This window comes from Aegilops tauschii, chromosome 7 (assembly GCF_002575655.3).
Source record: "Aegilops tauschii subsp. strangulata cultivar AL8/78 chromosome 7, Aet v6.0, whole genome shotgun sequence".
NCBI lineage: Eukaryota > Viridiplantae > Streptophyta > Magnoliopsida > Poales > Poaceae > Aegilops > Aegilops tauschii.
Window position 1 is genome coordinate 180,942,659 of NC_053041.3, and position 17,650 is coordinate 180,960,308.

Below are 17,650 nucleotides of genomic sequence, written 5' to 3' on the forward strand. Positions count from 1 at the left end.
TATTTTTGGCAGCAAAGTAGCCACCCCCCCCCCCCCCGCAATTTTTTTGGAAATCAAGAGCTTTATCCACAAACACGGGATTACAATACTTCATTGCACAAGCCGTAAGAAAGGATGTGATATAGTTTATCCACAAATAACGCTTCCTAGAGGAATCACATTGCTTTGCGCTCCCAATTTCCTTTTTTAGCACTCTCAAATTCCTATTTTTTAGCACGCCCAAATCGCCGCAATTGGTAATCTCCAGTTAGTTGGTTCCCAAATTCCTTTTTCTTTTTGATAAACCCAAATTCCTTTTTTAGGGGTCCTAAAGTCTTTTTTGGGACCTATAGATGAAGATGGGCTGCCATGCGGCCCACGGGCCTCGAGTGGCCTTCTAAAAAAACTAGTAAGCTTGCACGTGTAACACATGTATTATCATGTGATTTTTTTATCATTTGTCCTAGAAATAAAATATATCAATAAAATGAACAAAAATATAAGTTAGACAATAGAAAATTAGAGATGTTTAACAGTTGTGAAAAAAGTTCTTTTAACGGAGGCAAAAGCTTTGCCTCATCACGTTAATAAAGAAGAGAATTGCACGGTTAATTACTAAAAACCAAGCAAAAACCGATACAACCCACAAAGGGGCACCACCAACCAACCTGGCTATCCACACAAGACACACACACACACACACACACACGTCGTCGAAAGAGGAGCACCGTCGAGGTGGGCTACAAGTGTCATCGTCATAACTCCTCCGCAAGCCAGCGACTCCGACTTGACCGCAAACCACCATCATTGTTGGCAAACAGGACACCACCCCGGACCTCCACATCGTTTATTGACTGCTGCCAACCAATGCACCCTTTGCCACCCGCAAACCTGAAGGAAATATGCCCTAGAGGCAATAATAAAGTTATTATTTATTTCCTTATATCATGATAAATGTTTATTATTCATGCTAGAATTGTATTAACCGGAAACATAATACTTGTGTGAATACATAGACAAACAGAGTGTCACTAGTATGCCTCTACTTGACTAGCTCGTTGATCAAAGATGGTTATGTTTCCTAGCCATTGACATGAGTTGTCATTTGATTAACGGGATCACATCATTAGGAGAATGATGTGATTGACTTGACCCATTCCGTTAGCTTAGCACTCGATCGTTTAGTATGTTGCTATTGCTTTCTTCATGACTTATACATGTTCCTATGACTATGAGATTATGCAACTCCCGTTTACCGGAGGAACACTTTGTGTGCTACCAAACGTCACAACGTAACTGGGTGATTATAAAGGTGCTCTACAGGTGTCTCCGAAGGTACTTGTTGGGTTGGCGTATTTTGAGATTAGGATTTGTCACTCCGATTGTCGGAGAGGTATCTCTGGGCCCACTCGGTAAAGCACATCACTTAAGCCTTGCAAGTATTGCAACTAATGAGTTAGTTGCGGGATGATGTATTACGGAACGAGTAAAGAGACTTGCCGGTAACGAGATTGAATTAGGTATTGAGATACCGACGATCCAATCTCGGGCAAGTAACATACCAATGACAAAGGGAACAACGTATGTTGTTATGCGGTCTGACCGATAAAGATCTTCGTAGAATATGTGGGAGCCAATATGAGCATCCAGGTTCCGCTATTGGTTATTGACCGGAGACGTGTCTCGGTCATGTCTACATAGTTCTCGAACCCGTAGGGTCCGCACGCTTAAAGTTTCGATTACATTTATATTATGAGTTTATGAGTTTTGATGTACCGAAGGTTGTTCGGAATCCCGGATGTGATCACGGACATGACGAGGAGTCTCGAAATGGTCGAGACATGAAGATTGATATATTGGACGACTATATTCGGACACCAGAATGGTCCCAGGGGTTATCGGATATATACCGGAGTGCCGGGGGGTTACCGGAACCCCCCGGAGGCTATTGGGCCTCATGAGCCCAATTGGTGGAAGAGGAGAGGCGGCCAAGGGGCAGCCACGCGCCCCTCCCCCCAAGTCCGAATTGGACAAGGAGGGGGGGCGGCGCCCCCCCCCCTTTCCTTTCCCCCTCTCTCCTTCCCTCTCCTGTCCTAGTCCAACAAGGAAAAGGGAGGGAGTCCTACCCCCGGTGGGAGTTGGACTCCTCCTGGCGCGCCCCTCCTGGCCGGCCGCACCTTCCCCCTTGCTCCTTTATATACGCGGGCAGGGGGGCACCCTAGAGACACAACAATTGATCGTTTGATCTTTTAACCGTGTGCGATGCCCCCCTCCACCATAGTCCACCTCGGTAATACTGTAGCGGTGCTTAGGCGAAGCCCTGCGTCGGTAGAACATCATCATCGTCACCACACCGTCGTGCTGACGAAACTCTCTCTCAACACTCGGCTAGATCGGAGTTCGAGGGATGTCATCGGGCTGAACGTGTGCTGAACTCGGAGGTGTCGTGCGTTTGGTACTTGATCGGTCGGATCGTGAAGACGTACGACTACATCAACCGCGTTGTGCTAACGCTTCCGCTTTCGGTCTACGAGGGTACGTGGACAACACTCTCCCCTCTCGTTGCTATGCATCACCATGATCTTGCGTGTGCGTAGGATTTTTTTTGAAATTACTACGTTCCCCAACAGTGGCATCCGAGCCTGGTTTTATGCGTAGATGTCATATGCACGAGTAGAACACAAGTGAGTTGTGGGTGATATAAGTCATACTGCTTACCAGCATGTCATACTTTGGTTCGGCGGTATTGTTGGATGAAGCGGCCCGGACCGACATTACGCGTACGCTTACGCGAGACTGGTTCTACCGACGTGCTTTGAACACAGGTGGCTGGCGGGTGTCAGTTTCTCCAACTTTAGTTGAACCGAGTGTGGCTACGCCCGGTCCTTGCGAAGGTTAAAACAGCACCAACTTGACAAACTATCGTTGTGGTTTTGATGCGTAGGTAAGAATGGTTCTTGCTAAGCCCGTAGCAGCCACGTAAAATTTGCAACAACAAAGTAGAGGACGTCTAACTTGTTTTTGCAGGGCATGTTGTGATGTGATATGGTCAAGACATGATGCTAAATTTTATTGTATGAGATGATCATGTTTTGTAACCGAGTTATCGGCAACTGGCAGGAGCCATATGGTTGTCGCTTTATTGTATGCATTGCAATCGCCCTGTAATGCTTTACTTTATCACTAAGCGGTAGCGATAGTCGTAGAAGCATAAGATTGGCGAGACGACAACGATGCTACGATGGAGATCAAGGTGTCGCGCCGGTGACGATGGTGATCATGGCGATGCTTCGGAGATGGAGATCACAAGCACAAAATGATGATGGCCATATCATATCACTTATATTGATTGCATGTGATGTTTATCTTTTATGCATCTTATCTTGCTTTGATTGACGGTAGCATTATAAGATGATCTCTCACTAAATTTCAAGATAAAAGTGTTCTCCCTGAGTATGCACCGTTGCCAAAGTTCGTCGTGCCCAGACACCACGTGATGATCGGGTGTGATAAGCTCTACGTCCATCTACAACGGGTGCAAGCCAGTTTTGCACACGCAGAATACTCATGTTAAACTTGACGAGCCTAGCATATGCAGATATGGCCTCGGAACACTTAGACCAAAAGGTCAAGCGTGAATCATATAGTAGATATGATCAACATAATGATGTTCACCATTGAAAGCTACTCCATTTCACGTGATGATCGGTTATGGTTTAGTTGATTTGGATCACGTGATCACTTAGAGGATTAGAGGGATGTCTATCTAAGTGGGAGTTCTTAAGTAATATGATTAATTGAACTTTAATTTATCATGAACTTAGTCCTGGTAGTATTAGCATATCTATGTTGTAGATCAATAGCTCGCGTTTAGCTCCCCTGTTTTATTTTGATATGTTCCTAGAGAAAACTGAGTTGAAAGATGTTAGTAGCAATGATGCGGATTGGATCCGTGATCTGAGGATTATCCTCATTGCTGCACAGAATAATTATGTCCTTGATGCACCGCTAGGTGACAGAACTATTGTAGGAGCAGATGCAGACGTTATGAACGTTTTGACAAAAGCTCGGTATGATGACTACTTGATAGTTTAGTGCACCCTGCTTTACGGCTTAGAACCGGGACTTCAAAAATGTTTTGAACGCCACGGAGCATATAAGATGTTCCAAGAGTTGAAATTGGTATTTCATACCCGTGCCCATGTCGAGAGGTATGAGACCTCTGACAGTACTTTGCCAATAAGATGGAGGAGAATAGCTCAACCAGTGAGCATGTGCTCAGATTGTCTGAGTACTACAATTACTTGAATCAAGTGGGAGTTAATCTTCCAGATAAGATAGTAATTGACAAAGTTCTCTAGTCACTATCACCAAGTTAATAGAACTTCGTGATGAACTATAATATGCAAGGGATGACGAAAGTAATTCCCGAGCTCTTCGCGATGCTGAGATTGGCGAAGGTAGAAATCAAGAAAAGAGCATCAAGTGTTGATGGTTAACAAGATCACTAGTTTCAAGAAAAGGGCAAAGGGAAAGAAGGGGAACTTCAAGAAGAATGGCAAGCGAGTTGCTGCTCAAGTGAACAAGCCCAAATCTAGACCTAAGCCTGAGACTAAGTGCTCCTACTGCAAAGGGACTGGTCACTGGAAGCGGAACTGCCCCAAGTATTTGGCGGATAAGAAGGATGGCAAAGTGAACAAAGGTATATTTGATATACAAATTATTGATGTGTATTTTACTAGTGTTCGTAGCAACCCCTCGGTATTTGATACTGGTTCAGTTGCTAAGAGTAGTAACTCGAGACGGGAGTTGCAGAATGAACAGAGACTAGTTAAGGGTGAAGTGACGATGTGTGTTGGAAGTGGTTCCAAGATTGATATGATCATCATCGCACGCTCCCTACACTTTCGGGATTAGTGTTGAACCTAAATAAGTGTTATTTGGTGTTTGCGTTGAGCATGAATATGATTTGATCATGTTTATTGCAATACGGTTATTCATTTAAGTTAGAGAATAATTGTTGTTCTGTTTACATGAATAAAACCATCTATGGTCATACACACCAACGAAAATGGTTTGTTGGATCTCGATCATAGTGATACACATATTCATAATATTGAAGCCAAAAAGATGCAAAGTTAATAATGATAGTGCAACTTATTTGTGACGCTACCGTTTAGGTCATATTGGTGTAAAACGCATGAAGAAACTCCATGCTGATGGGATTTTGGAATCACTTGATGCTTGCGAACCATGCCTCTTGGGCAAGATGACTAAAACGCCGTTCTCCGGAACAATGGAGCGAGCAACAGATTTGTTGGAAATAATACATACTGATGTATGCGATCCGATGAGTGTTGAGGCTCGCGGCGGGTATCGTTATTTTCTGACCTTCACAGATGATTTGAGCAAGATATGGGTATATCTACTTGATGAAACATAAGTCTGAAACATTTGAAAAGTTCAAAGAATTTCAGAGTGAAGTGGAAAATCATCGTGACAAGAAAATAAAGTTTCTACGATCTGATCGCGGAGACAAATATTTGAGTTACGAGTTTGGTCTTCATTTGAAACAATGCGGAATAGTTTCGCAACTCACGCCATCTGGAACACCACAGCGTAATGGTGTGTCCGAACATCATAACCGTACTTTATTGGATATAGTGCAATCTATGATGTCTCTTACCGATTTACCACTATCGTTTTGGGGTGATGCATTAGAGACAGTTGCATTCACGTTAAATAGGGCACCATCTAAATCCGTTGAGACGACACCATATGAACTGTGGTTTGGCAAGAAACAAAAGTTGTCGTTTCTTAAAGTTTGGGATTGCAATGCTTATAAGAAAAGTTTCATCCTGATAAGCTCAAACCCAAATCGGAGAAATGTGTCTTCATAGGATACCCAAAGGAGACAGTTGGGTACACCTTCTATCACAGATCCGAAGGCAAGATATTCGTTGCTAAATTTGGATCCTTTCTAGAGAAGGAGTTTCTCTCGAAAGAAGTGAGTGGGAGGAAAGTAGAACTTGATGAGGTAACTGTACCTGCTCCCTTATTGGAAAGTAGTTCATCACAGAAACCGGTTCCTGTGACACCTACACCAATTAGTGAGGAAGCTAATGATGATGATCATGAAGCTTCAGATCAAGTTACTACCGAACCTCGTAGGTCAACCAGAGTGAGATCCGCACCAGAGTGGTACGGTAATCCTATTCTGGAGGTCATGTTACTTGACCATGACGAACCTATGAACTATGAGGAAGCGATGATGAGCCCAGATTCCGCGAAATGGTTTGAGGCCATGAAATCTGAGGTGGGATCCATGTATGAGAAAAAAGTATGGACTTTGGTTGACTTGCCCGATGATCGGCAAGCAATTGAGAATAATGGATCTTCAAGAGGAAGACGGACGCTGATAGTAGTGTTACTATCTACAAAGCTAGAATTGTCGCAAAAGGTTTTTGACAAGTTCAAGGTGTTGACTAAGATGAGAGTTTCTCACTCGTATCTATGCTTAAGTCTGTCCGAATCATGTTAGCAATTGCCGCATTTTATGAAATCTGGCAAATGGATAAACAAAACTGCATTCCTTAATGTATTTATTAAAAAAGAGTTGTATATGATGCAACCAGAAGGTTTTGTTGATCCTAAAGGTGTTAACAAAATGTGCAAGCTCCAGCGATCCATCTATGGATTGGTGCAAGCATCTCGGAGTTGGAATATACGCTTTGATGAGTTGATCAAAGCATATAGTTTTATACAGACTTGCGGTGAAGCCTGTATTTACAAGAAAGTGAGTGGGAGCACTACAACATTTCTGATAAGTATATGTGAATGACATATTGTTGATCGGAAATAATGTAGAATTATTCTGCAAAGCATAAAGGAGTGTTTGAAAGGATTTTTTCAAAGAAAGACCTCGGTGAAGCTGCTTACATATTGAGCATCAAGATCTATAGAGATAGATCAAAACGCTTGATAAGTTTTTTCAATGAGTACATACCTTGACAAGATTTTGAAGTAGTTCAAAATGGAACAGTCAAAGAAAGAGTTCTTGCCTATGTTACAAGGTGTGAAATTGAGTAAGACTCAAAGCCCGACCACGGCAGAAGATAGAAAGAGAATGAAAGTCATTCCCTATGCCTCAGCCATAGGTTCTATAAAGTATGCCATGCTATGTACCAGATCTATTGTATACCCTACACTGCTTTTGGCAAAGGAGTACAATAGTGATCTAGGAGTAGATCACTGGACAACGGTCAAAATTATCCTTAGTGGAATAAGGATATGTTTCTCAATTATGGAGGTGACAAAAGGTTCGTCGTAAAAGGGTTACGTCGATACAATTTTTGGCACTGATCCGGATGACTCTAAGTCTTCATCTAGATACATATTGAAAGTGGGAGCAATTAGCTAAAGTAGCTCCGTGTAGAGCATTGTAGACATAGAAATTTGCAAAATACATACGGATCTGAATATGGCAGACCCGTTGACTAAACTTCTCTCACAAGCAAAACATGATGACACCTTAGTACTCTTTGGGTGTTAATCACATAGCGATGTGAACTAGATTATTGACTCTAGTAAACCCTTTGGGTGTTGGTCACATGACGATGTGAACTATGGGTGTTAATCACATGGTGATGTGAACTATTGATGTTAAATCACATGGCGATGTGATCAAGATTATTGACTCTAGTGCAAGTGGGAGACTGAAGGAAATATGCCCTAGAGGCAATAATAAAGTTATTATTTATTTCCTTATAACATGATAAATGTTTATTATTCATGCTAGAATTGTATTAACCGGAAACATAATACTTGTGTAAATACATAGACAAACAGAGTGTCACTAGTATGTCGGAGAGGTATCTCTGGGCCCACTCGGTAAAACACACCACTTAAGCCTTGCAAGCATTGCAACTAATGAGTTAGTTGCAGGATGATGTATTACGGAACGAGTAAAGAGACTTGCCGGTAACGAGATTGAACTAGGTATTGAGATACCGACGATCGAATCTCGGGCAAGTAACATACCAATGACAAAGGGAACAACGTATGTTGTTATGCGGTCTGACCGATAAAGATCTTCGTAGAATATGTGGGAGCCAATATGAGCATCCAGGTTCCGCTATTGGTTATTGACCGGAGACGTCTCTCGGTCATGTCTACATAGTTCTCGAACCCGTAGGGTCTGCACGCTTAAAGTTTCGATGACAATTATATTATGAGTTTATGAGTTTTGCTGTACCGAAGGTTGTTCGGAGTCCCGAATGTGATCACGAACATGACGAGGAGTCTCGAAATGGTCGAGACATGAAGATTGATATATTGGACGACTATATTCGGACACCGGAATGGTTCCGGGGGTTATCGGATATATACCAGAGTACCGGGGGTTACCGGAACCCCCCGGAGGCTATTGGGCCTCATGGGCCCAATTGGTGGAAGAGGAGAGGCGGCCAAGGGGCAGCCGCGCGCCCCTCCGCCCCCAAGTCCGAATTGGACAAGGAGGGGGGGGGGCCTTTCCTTTCCCCCTCTCTCCTTCCCTCTCCTCTCCTAGTCCAACAAGGAAAAGGGAGGGAGTCCTACTCCCGGTGGGAGTAGGACTCCTCCTGGCGCGCCCCTCCTGGCCGGCCGCACCTCCCCCCTTGCTCCTTTATATACGCGGGCAGGGGGGCACCCTAGAGACACAACAATTGATCGTTTGATCTTTTAACCGTGTGCGGTGCCCCCCTCCACCATAGTCCACCTCGATAATACTGTAGCGGTGCTTAGGCGAAGCCCTGCGTCGGTAGAACATCATCATCGTCACCACGCCGTCGTGCTGACGGAACTCTCCCTCAACACTCGGCCGGATCGGAGTTCGAGGGACGTCATCGGGCCGAACGTGTGTTGAACTCGGAGGTGCCGTGCGTTCGGTACTTGATCGGTCGGATCGTGAAGACGTACGACTACATCAACCGCGTTGTGCTAATGCTTCCGCTTTCGGTCTACGAGGGTACGTGGACAACACTCTCCCCTCTCGTTGCTATGCATCACCATGCTCTTGCGTGTGCGTAGGATTTTTTTTGAAATTACTACATTCCCCAACAAAACCATGCTGCCGCAACCACAACACCATCACGCTGCCATGCCCGGGCTCTGGCCTACGGCACACCGGCCCCATCATCGGCAGCAACCACACCTCGCCGCAACCCACTTGTCGCAGCTCACCACAACCCACACACAACAGACCGCTCCAACCACCGCAGACTTCACACACCGCCAACCCACACCATTGCGCAGATGAACTCTGAAATCCCAAACCATTTTTCAAGTCTCACATGCTACACCTCTGAGAGTTTGGGGTAAAGTAGAAGTTCAAATATTAGTCGCGGTACAAATATTAAGAAACTTGATGTACTATCATCCATTTGTTTGCATAGAAACCAATAAACAAACATCACTCCAGTTTAGAGTAGCAAGGCAAGCAAAATAAAGACTATATGCAGACAAGAATGAAAATTATGTTAATAAGCTACACAGTGCCACTTGAATGGGAGAATACATATTGCTAGTACACTTTGTCACTCCTCTCATGGAGAATGAATGAATTGCAATTAGTGAAACTTTCTTCCAGTTGAATGAGTGCACCGAGGTAAAATTGCAGAGACATGATTATATCATTCGTGGAGACAAAAATACCTTGCAGAAAGCAACAACTCAAAAGGATAATTTACCACTTTCAGCTCAAGAGCATTCGCCTCCATCACCAGCATATAAAAGACCAATGAACTAAAGATCGAAGGTGCCACAGACATAGAAGTTTCAAGTGATATTTCTATTTCCAGTAAACTGATGAAATATAGTAATAAAGGAGAAGCTAATGCCATGCGTGCACAACCAGCATATGAAAGACCAATGTACTAAAGGAGGGTATATTTAGTTCACAGATAATCAATGAACAAGAGGGCATAATTTCAGTTCATAGCCAGCCTGCTATATAATTCATGCTAATTAAAAAGATACTACTCTTATAAAGAAAATAACGTTTATTCACTCATCAAAAGAAGTGTCTCAAAAGAAAAAACTCATCAAAAGGAAAACAAGACATTTCACCGGTCCACCCAACCGCGCACCTTTCCCCTCCCCTCCGCAGGAAATCTCCAAGCCCTAGGACCTCCCCCCCTTGGCGCCCGAAGCCCGCCGCCGCCGCCGCACTACGAGCCAGAGGGCTCCTCCCCTCCTCCGCCGCCTCCCATGCCGCGCGAATCCCGCCGCCGCGACGACAAACCAGGGGGCTCCTCCCCTCCCCCGCCGCCTCCCATGCCGCGCGAACCCCGCCGCTGCGACGACAAACCAGGGGGCTCCTCCCCTCCTCCGCCGCTTCCCATGCCGCGCGAACGCCGCCGCGGCGACGACAGACCAGAGCGCTCCTCCCTTCCTTGCATGCCGCTCGAGCGCCACCGCCCCGACCAGGGACACTCGTGGTTCCACTTTCGCCTCCCCAATGGCCAGCAAATCCCTGTCTACAAAGATAGACAGGGAGTTCTCTTCACCGACCATTGTGGGCCGACACGACCCGTCGCAGATGTCTGCAATGAACTCTTCCCCGGCCTCATCCCCGATCGCCCACCGCCGTATGCGACATTTTTTTCTGCAGTGCCGTCTTTTCTCAGTGTATATCATATCTTCTCTTGTTTTGTTGAATGATATGGCTATGATCCTGACCGAACTTAATTGAATAGGGTCGCAGACCCTGAGTCCAAACGCCCCGAGGAAGATCAAAAAACGCCCACTCCAAACCCGCAATATGTTGATGATCTGCTGAACAAAGCCTATGCTGATCACAAACTGCAGCTGGCTCAAAGGTATGCGCTTTTTATCCGAGCTTTTTGTGCCAGTGCTGCTGAAATCATCACATGGTGTGAATGAAAAAGAAAAACCACAATGTAACACTTTGCTGCAAATAATCCACAATTAGCAATGCAACACCAACTTATGGGTCACAAATAAAAAGTAGACATTATAGACCAAAGTAGATTCTTTATCAGATACATGCCTCACTGTAAAACTGTGCATAGCCACCTACCATTTTCATCAATAGACATGGGTTTATAATAAAACTGTGCATAGCTAGCTATCATCTTTCATCAATGTACATGGGTGTAGATAAGATTATTTATATCTACAGTTTTGCTAAAGCACATCTAGATGTGCCCTAAGTATTTCACATCTAAGTCATATGTCATTGATTTTATGTGAAGATTCATGCAAGCATTTTCTTTTGTCCTTTTTCTGTTCCTTTCTAATTTGATTGAGTCATTAGATGTGCAATAACTAGTGCACATATAGATGTGCCCTAGACAGACCCATCTATCTAATAGAAGTCACGTTTACTTTCTTCTTTCTTTACTCTCTTTAAACCATTCTGTCTTTTGTGCACGACAATGTCCCTCTATTTTATTTCAGGCCTAAGGAGTTGCTTGACAGTACAACACTTGTGGAATCATCCATCACTAATGCTGCTTCTTCCTCTCTGCCACAGTCACCATCGTATGCATGAACCTCTCTCTCTCTCTCTCTCTCCCTCTCTCCTTCTTTGTTGAAATCATGAGTTGTTTCCCTGTGATCTTTTCCATGGGGAGGGACTGTTGATAGTAGGCACGGGTGAACTAATTCTGTAATGCATGAACTAGCAGTTTGTTTTTGTCCCATTTTCTTTCATATTTCTCATCTTGCGAAATCAAATTTTTTGTGTTCCATTTCAGGTGTGAGGTGCCAGATATCTTGGAATTGGAGCTCAACACTACTCACTCATTGTCTTCATGTGTCTTTTCATTGACGCCTACTGGTCTACTTATTAAATATTTTGTCAGAGTTGATAAGGAGGGACGTTTTCATACATATCCTGATCGCGGTGGACCCTTTCAGAGTTTACATGAAGCTCAACAAGCTATTGACTCACATCATGTCGTTGGGCGAAATAACTTGTAAGTCTATCAACTTCCTTAGATTTTTGTTTCTGTCTGTGTGTTCTCATTTAGATAACGAGGCTACATTAATTTTGAAGTTTTTGAGATTTTTTGAAGTTACGGGAATATTTTCTGTTACTGTTAAAAAGTTGAAATAGTAAGCAGATCTTAAAATTCAGAAGATATATATAGATGTTTTGCTATAGGTATATTACTTGACCCTTAACTTGTGCAATTTTGGGTAGCTATTAGCCGCCGCACCCACATGATAAAGATGGCGATAGCCAGACACACTTATTAAACAAAAGGTTGATATTTTTTCACATAAGAAATGCGTTGAGAACTTAGTTTTGTAAGCATGTCGTGAGTTCAGTTTTGTTTTGCCTTTTGTTGCTTATTACTACCATGAGTTGTGTCATTAACAGTGCTCTATATGTAAACTAGGTGCATGGATGGACTTTCATCTAGGGAGAAGTCTGTGCGGTATGCTTTATACTGGCCTCATGATGGCACAAGAAGAAATTCTGCAGAAGCCTTTGCTGCCATGAAGACCCGTCGCCCTAAACAGGAAGTTGTTAAAGCTCTACTGGACAAGTACAACGAGGACAATGATCTTTTGGGGGTATGCTCCCTCCCTCCTTCAGTCTCTCTTGTGCTTGTTTGCATGGGTCGAATGCCATCATATTCATGTCCATACTCAATTTTAGGATCTTGCATATCGACTAGAAGAAATAGTGAGATATAAACCATGTTTTGACGGGAAAGACTGTGATTATAGGTCATATTCACATTTGAATATGACCATAAAGATTAAAGGAGCTGATGATCCCCGCAAGAAGCTGTATTTTGCTGAAGTCACTTGTATGAGAGGCGAACATGAAGAGTATGTGCTCACCTGTATCTGCGCAGTTGAACCTGATGCCAATGGTATTCTGTACTTACTTTATTATTTGCTTTGAGTTTTATGGTGTTCATTTCTCAAATTTGCTGTTGCACTCCTTTTAAAGGTGAATGCCTTGTCTGTGGAGATGAAATGAAGCACCCCATTGATGCTGAATACAACCATGGTCGCTCCACGCCAATCTTTAGATGTTGTTCCCATGCAGATGCAAAAGCCTTGGGTGAGGAGGTATGATAATTTACTACCCTCCTAGGCCGAACTTTTTCTTATGTTTAATTGAGTATTGTGGGGACTGCGCGATACTTTCTTAGCATGTTTCCTTATATTCAGTCAGTTGCGGTGCCAGGATCCAAGCCTTTTGTTGTCAATCTTTTTAAATGGATTTTTTTGGACAAAATAACAGGAACATAAAAGACTGTACTTCATTTTACACATATTTCTGGTTGCAGCCCTTTGACAAATTTATCAATTTATCATTGGTGTCATTACCAAACATAAGATCTAAGAAGTGACAAAACAAGCCTTTTACTATGAAAAACAAAATCTTAATTTCTTTGTACGAGAAAAAAATTGGAAGAGGAAGAAGATATAACATCCAAATGGAAGAAAAAGGACCTCGTGCTAGACTCCTGGTGCACTCGCCGGTCGCCGGAGGTACATTACTATTACTGCAGAGAGTAGTAGACTGGCTGAGGAGGTGGCCGTGCTCACGGTGGTGATTCCGGGCGGCGGGGCGGCGTCAACTCTTGGCGTGCAACATGCGCATCCGTGCATGATCTGCTCCTCCATGCCGGCGTTATGCCCCCGTTGGCCATTAGGGATTACATGGGAAGGTGAAAAAGAGAGAAGTAGTAGTAGAAAGAGTAATCACGGGATTTGAGAATCCACTGATTATTGAAGTTATAATTTGGACGTCTGTGTGTACTTTCCTTTGCTATATGGGCCAGGCAAATCACAGGCAAACCAGATAACAGATGGGCCTGTCTTGGTCAGTTTCCAGAACCTGTTTCTTAGCGCTGGGGTACGGAGACGTGGTGGTCTTCGACGTTCCAAATTGCTGTGTAGTCGCTGACTACCCAGCTGTAACATTGGATTAATGACCTCTTGATGGCAAACCAACAATAATTGCCATCCTAAGATTATTTTTTTCCTTAAGAAAGTGATTAAATTCATTAAAATGAGACCATACAACAATTTACGGAGCTAGCAAGATACCTATAATGGTGATCTTTTGAGTATCAACCAACCTTATAAGTATCCTGTCAAAACATGGTTTATAGCCACTAAGTTTCTAGCAACATCAGTATGGCATCATGATGGAGCAACTCAGTTTTAAGCAAACCTAGCAAGATACCTAGTATCAAGAAAGATTTGTAGCTTGTTCTTATAGGATATACAAAATCATTTCTAACAGCAAACAAACATCTTAGGCCAATTTAAAGACTGGGATTTACCTACTATGAAAGCATTATTTTATTTTCATTTTTGCAGGGTCGAATTCCTTGGCGAGATAGCCTGTCCATTTGATTGTGACACTTTAAAGTTTTGCTGCTTATTGTTAATATCATATCTCCTCCCCATTTTGCAGTTAATTACCGTGCATGATGAGGCTTGGCTGGAAAAGGAGGAAGCTAGGGTGAGACAAGTGTTCGAGGAAGTGGCTGAGGATATCAAGAAGGAGAAAGCGGCGAAACTGGCCGAGGCTATCAAGGAGGAGAAAGCGGCGAAACTGGCTAAGGCTATCAAGGAGAATGCGTTAAAGGAAGTGAATGAGGCTACGGAGGTGGGCACCATAGGGCATGGCCATGGAAAGAGCGCCAAGTATGTAGTACCTGCTAGACGAAAATGAGTAGCTTCTCAATCCATGGTTACTGTCGATGTTGTCTCTCTTTCTCTCTCTGTCTCTCTCTGCTGCACGTACGGATGGTTGTGCAATGCGAATGCTCAACACACCCCTTAGCAGACACTCTTCAGCATGCTTTTGCTCAAGGCCCAAGAGACCTGCAGAGATGACCACATATGAGAATCCTTGGCTGAAATCGCCGAAATGTCTGGCTGAAACTAGTTATGTACTACGAGGACTGAAATTCTTCTGCTATCGAACCATACAGTCCACTCTCCGTCTCAAATTACCTTGCCTTGGCCCAAGTCAAATTTTGTAGTCTAACCATGTACAGTACTATATAGGAAAAAGAGGTCAAACACGCACACCAGCGGTCTTATTAAGTTGTGCGAGATAAGTGGATTTGTCACACTTCTCCACTTATCTCTCCATCTCCATTATCTCTTCCCGCCTGCCCCTCTCGTACCGGTGCTCAGCGTACTCTTTTATCTCCTTTCCTTGCATACCACTGTGGCCGACGCAGCATCCTACCATGAAATCTTCAACGCCATCAGCCTGGCGAGATCTGGCTAAATTTTGTGTTTTGATCCTTTTCGTGTACTTTAGCTGGATCTGACCCCGGTTACATTTTTTTTCGGGATTTGACCCTTTTGGCTAGCGCCAAGGCCCCTGATGGTAGCTTTTGACAGCTTACCGCCGCACCCCCCGGCGGTAGGTGGCATAGACGGCCGTTTGGCCGTTAATGGCCGATGACGTGGCAAAGTACCCTACCGCCGTGGCTCTTGGCTGTAGGGTAGCAGAACCTACCGCCGGGCTCCATGGCGGTAGGTTCCTGGATAAGGTTGTGAGGGGTGGGGGCTGTGCCCCCCACCCACTCATTCACCCCCATTCCCCATTCTCACTCTTTCGAGCTGAAGGTCCTCTCAAATCTCACTCATTTGCTTGAGATTTGTCCGGTGGATCCGGAGCACTTTCATTACCCAAGGTACCTCCCTCACTCCCCTTAATTTTGGTTGGTTGGAATCATGTATTTTGCTCATTTTCTTGCAAACCCTATTTCATGATTTTATTGTGGTGACATCAATGTATATGATGCATTTAGGGTAATGTTTGTGCTTTGACAATGTATTGTGTGACTAGCATTGTTGGGGGTTTAGGGTTTTGTTAGGGTTAGGTATAATGATATGGTTAGGGTTATGGTTAGGGTTATGCTTAAGTATATGCCTATGACGGACCGTTATAGTATTACCCCTCGAATTGTAGCTCGATCTAGTCCTATGGTTAGAGTTTTTGTCAAGAGATGGTTAGGGTTTTTTCCTTGGATGATCGGTATAGTTACCCCTCGACTTGTAGGATGGGATCGATCATCTTTGTTGAGACTTCTGCGGAGGCGGCGGTGAAGCGTGAACGTGAAGTCATTGAGAAAAAGATGAAGCTATGGGTCAAAGCCGTCGATGCGCTGAATGCGGCATGTAGAGACTTTTCAAAGTACTATGTGTCTAAGTGCGACGATGACAAAGTTAAGTTGTATGAAGCTAAAGAGAAAAACATAGGCAAACTCAAGAAGTAAGAGAAATTTCATAAACGTGCTCTTGCAAGGCAAATTGCATTGTGCTGTACAAGGGATGAAGTGTGTGAGATGGACTTGAAAACCCCTGGCCAGATCATTGACTGGCTAGTTAGGCAATCATCATCGCCGATAGCTAGTTGGGCTTCTCTTTGGGCTTGGGTCCGTGAATGAAATGATGTCATTTGTTGTAACCCGGGACCGTACGACAAGGATGTCGTGTTGATGAACGAATAAAGGGGGTTGAACTACAGGATGTCATAGTGTCATTTGGATTATAATGCACTACTAGGGAAAACCTTATACATAGAATCTTACCAGTAACGCGGGTCAAAAAGAAGCGATACTACTACTTACCACTAGCGCGTGGCAAACAAACACGCTGCAACTAAATTTATAGCAGTAGCGCGTCTCAGGGAAGAAGCGCTACAACTACAATTCCCCTACTGTTCTCACCAGGCTACCAATAGTAGTAGCGAGCTTAAGCAAAGCGCGCTGCTGCTAAGTTTGTTGTAGCAGCGTGTTTTACGCAGAAAGCGCTATTGCTAATGAAAGGAAAATAAAATAAAAAACATATAGAAAAGTAAATGAAAATGAAAGAAATAGAAAAAGGGGAAGGAAAAAAAGAAAATGTGAAGGAAAATAAATGGAAAAGAAAAATAAAGGAGAAACGCGTAGCAGCAGCGTGCTTTCAGGACAGGCGCTATAGCTAACTTAGCAGTAGCGCGTTTTGTCAGCCAGCGCTACAGCTAAGTTAGCTATAGCTAATGTACCAGTAGTGCTTTTCCTGACCCGCGCTACTGCTATTTTTGACTTAACCGTGCGGTTCTTCTTCCCCACGACCACTTCCCCCAAATCCAACTCGTCTGCTGTCGCCGCCGTCGTCGCCCTATCGCCGTCGGCCGCCGCACGCTCTCCTGTCGCCCTCCGCACGCCCTCGACGCCGCCCCCAACCCCGACCTCGACGCCACCCTACATTGCCGCCCTCCGCCGCGCGCCCGATCCCCGACCCCGACCTCGATGCCGCCTCCCCCTCCCTCGGCCGCTCCCTAACTTCGTCGGCGCCCGAGGTCCTCCTCCTCCCCTACCTCTGCCTAGCTAGGGTCCCTAGGGTTCATCAAATTTTAGAGTTCATCAAATTAGTTAGGGTTCATCGAATTAGATGCTAATTAGGGCAGTAGTTGTAGATGCTTAATTGTAAACTAGATGTTAGTTAGGACAGTAGTTGTAGATGCTTAATTAGTTTTTAGGATAAATTCCTAGGGTTCATCAATGGGTGCTTAAGTAGTTGTAGATGCTTAAGTTCCTAGGTAGGGTTCATCTAATTAGTTAGTACTTGTAGATGCTTAAGAACTAGGGCAGTAGGGTTTAACTAGATGTTCATTAGGGCAGTAGTGTTT

General features: G+C 44.1%; 1 protein-coding gene across 2 annotated transcripts; it reads left to right on the plus strand.

Annotated features, from left to right (window-relative positions):
- The first annotated feature begins 10,094 nt into the window (after positions 1-10,094).
- Positions 10,095-14,879, plus strand: LOC109757715 (uncharacterized). Of its 2 annotated transcripts, XM_020316542.4 has the most exons (8): positions 10,095-10,604; positions 10,713-10,835; positions 11,437-11,520; positions 11,736-11,957; positions 12,384-12,561; positions 12,647-12,866; positions 12,947-13,068; positions 14,429-14,879. In XM_020316542.4, the coding sequence occupies exons 1-8, from the start codon at positions 10,225-10,227 to the stop codon at positions 14,687-14,689; spliced, it is 1,590 nt and encodes a 529-aa protein (XP_020172131.3). In that variant the 5' UTR covers positions 10,095-10,224; the 3' UTR covers positions 14,690-14,879. The 2 variants fall into 2 exon arrangements, with proteins under 2 accessions (XP_020172131.3, XP_020172132.3); XM_020316543.4 differs by lacking the exon at positions 11,437-11,520.
- The last annotated feature ends 2,771 nt before the right edge of the window (positions 14,880-17,650 follow it).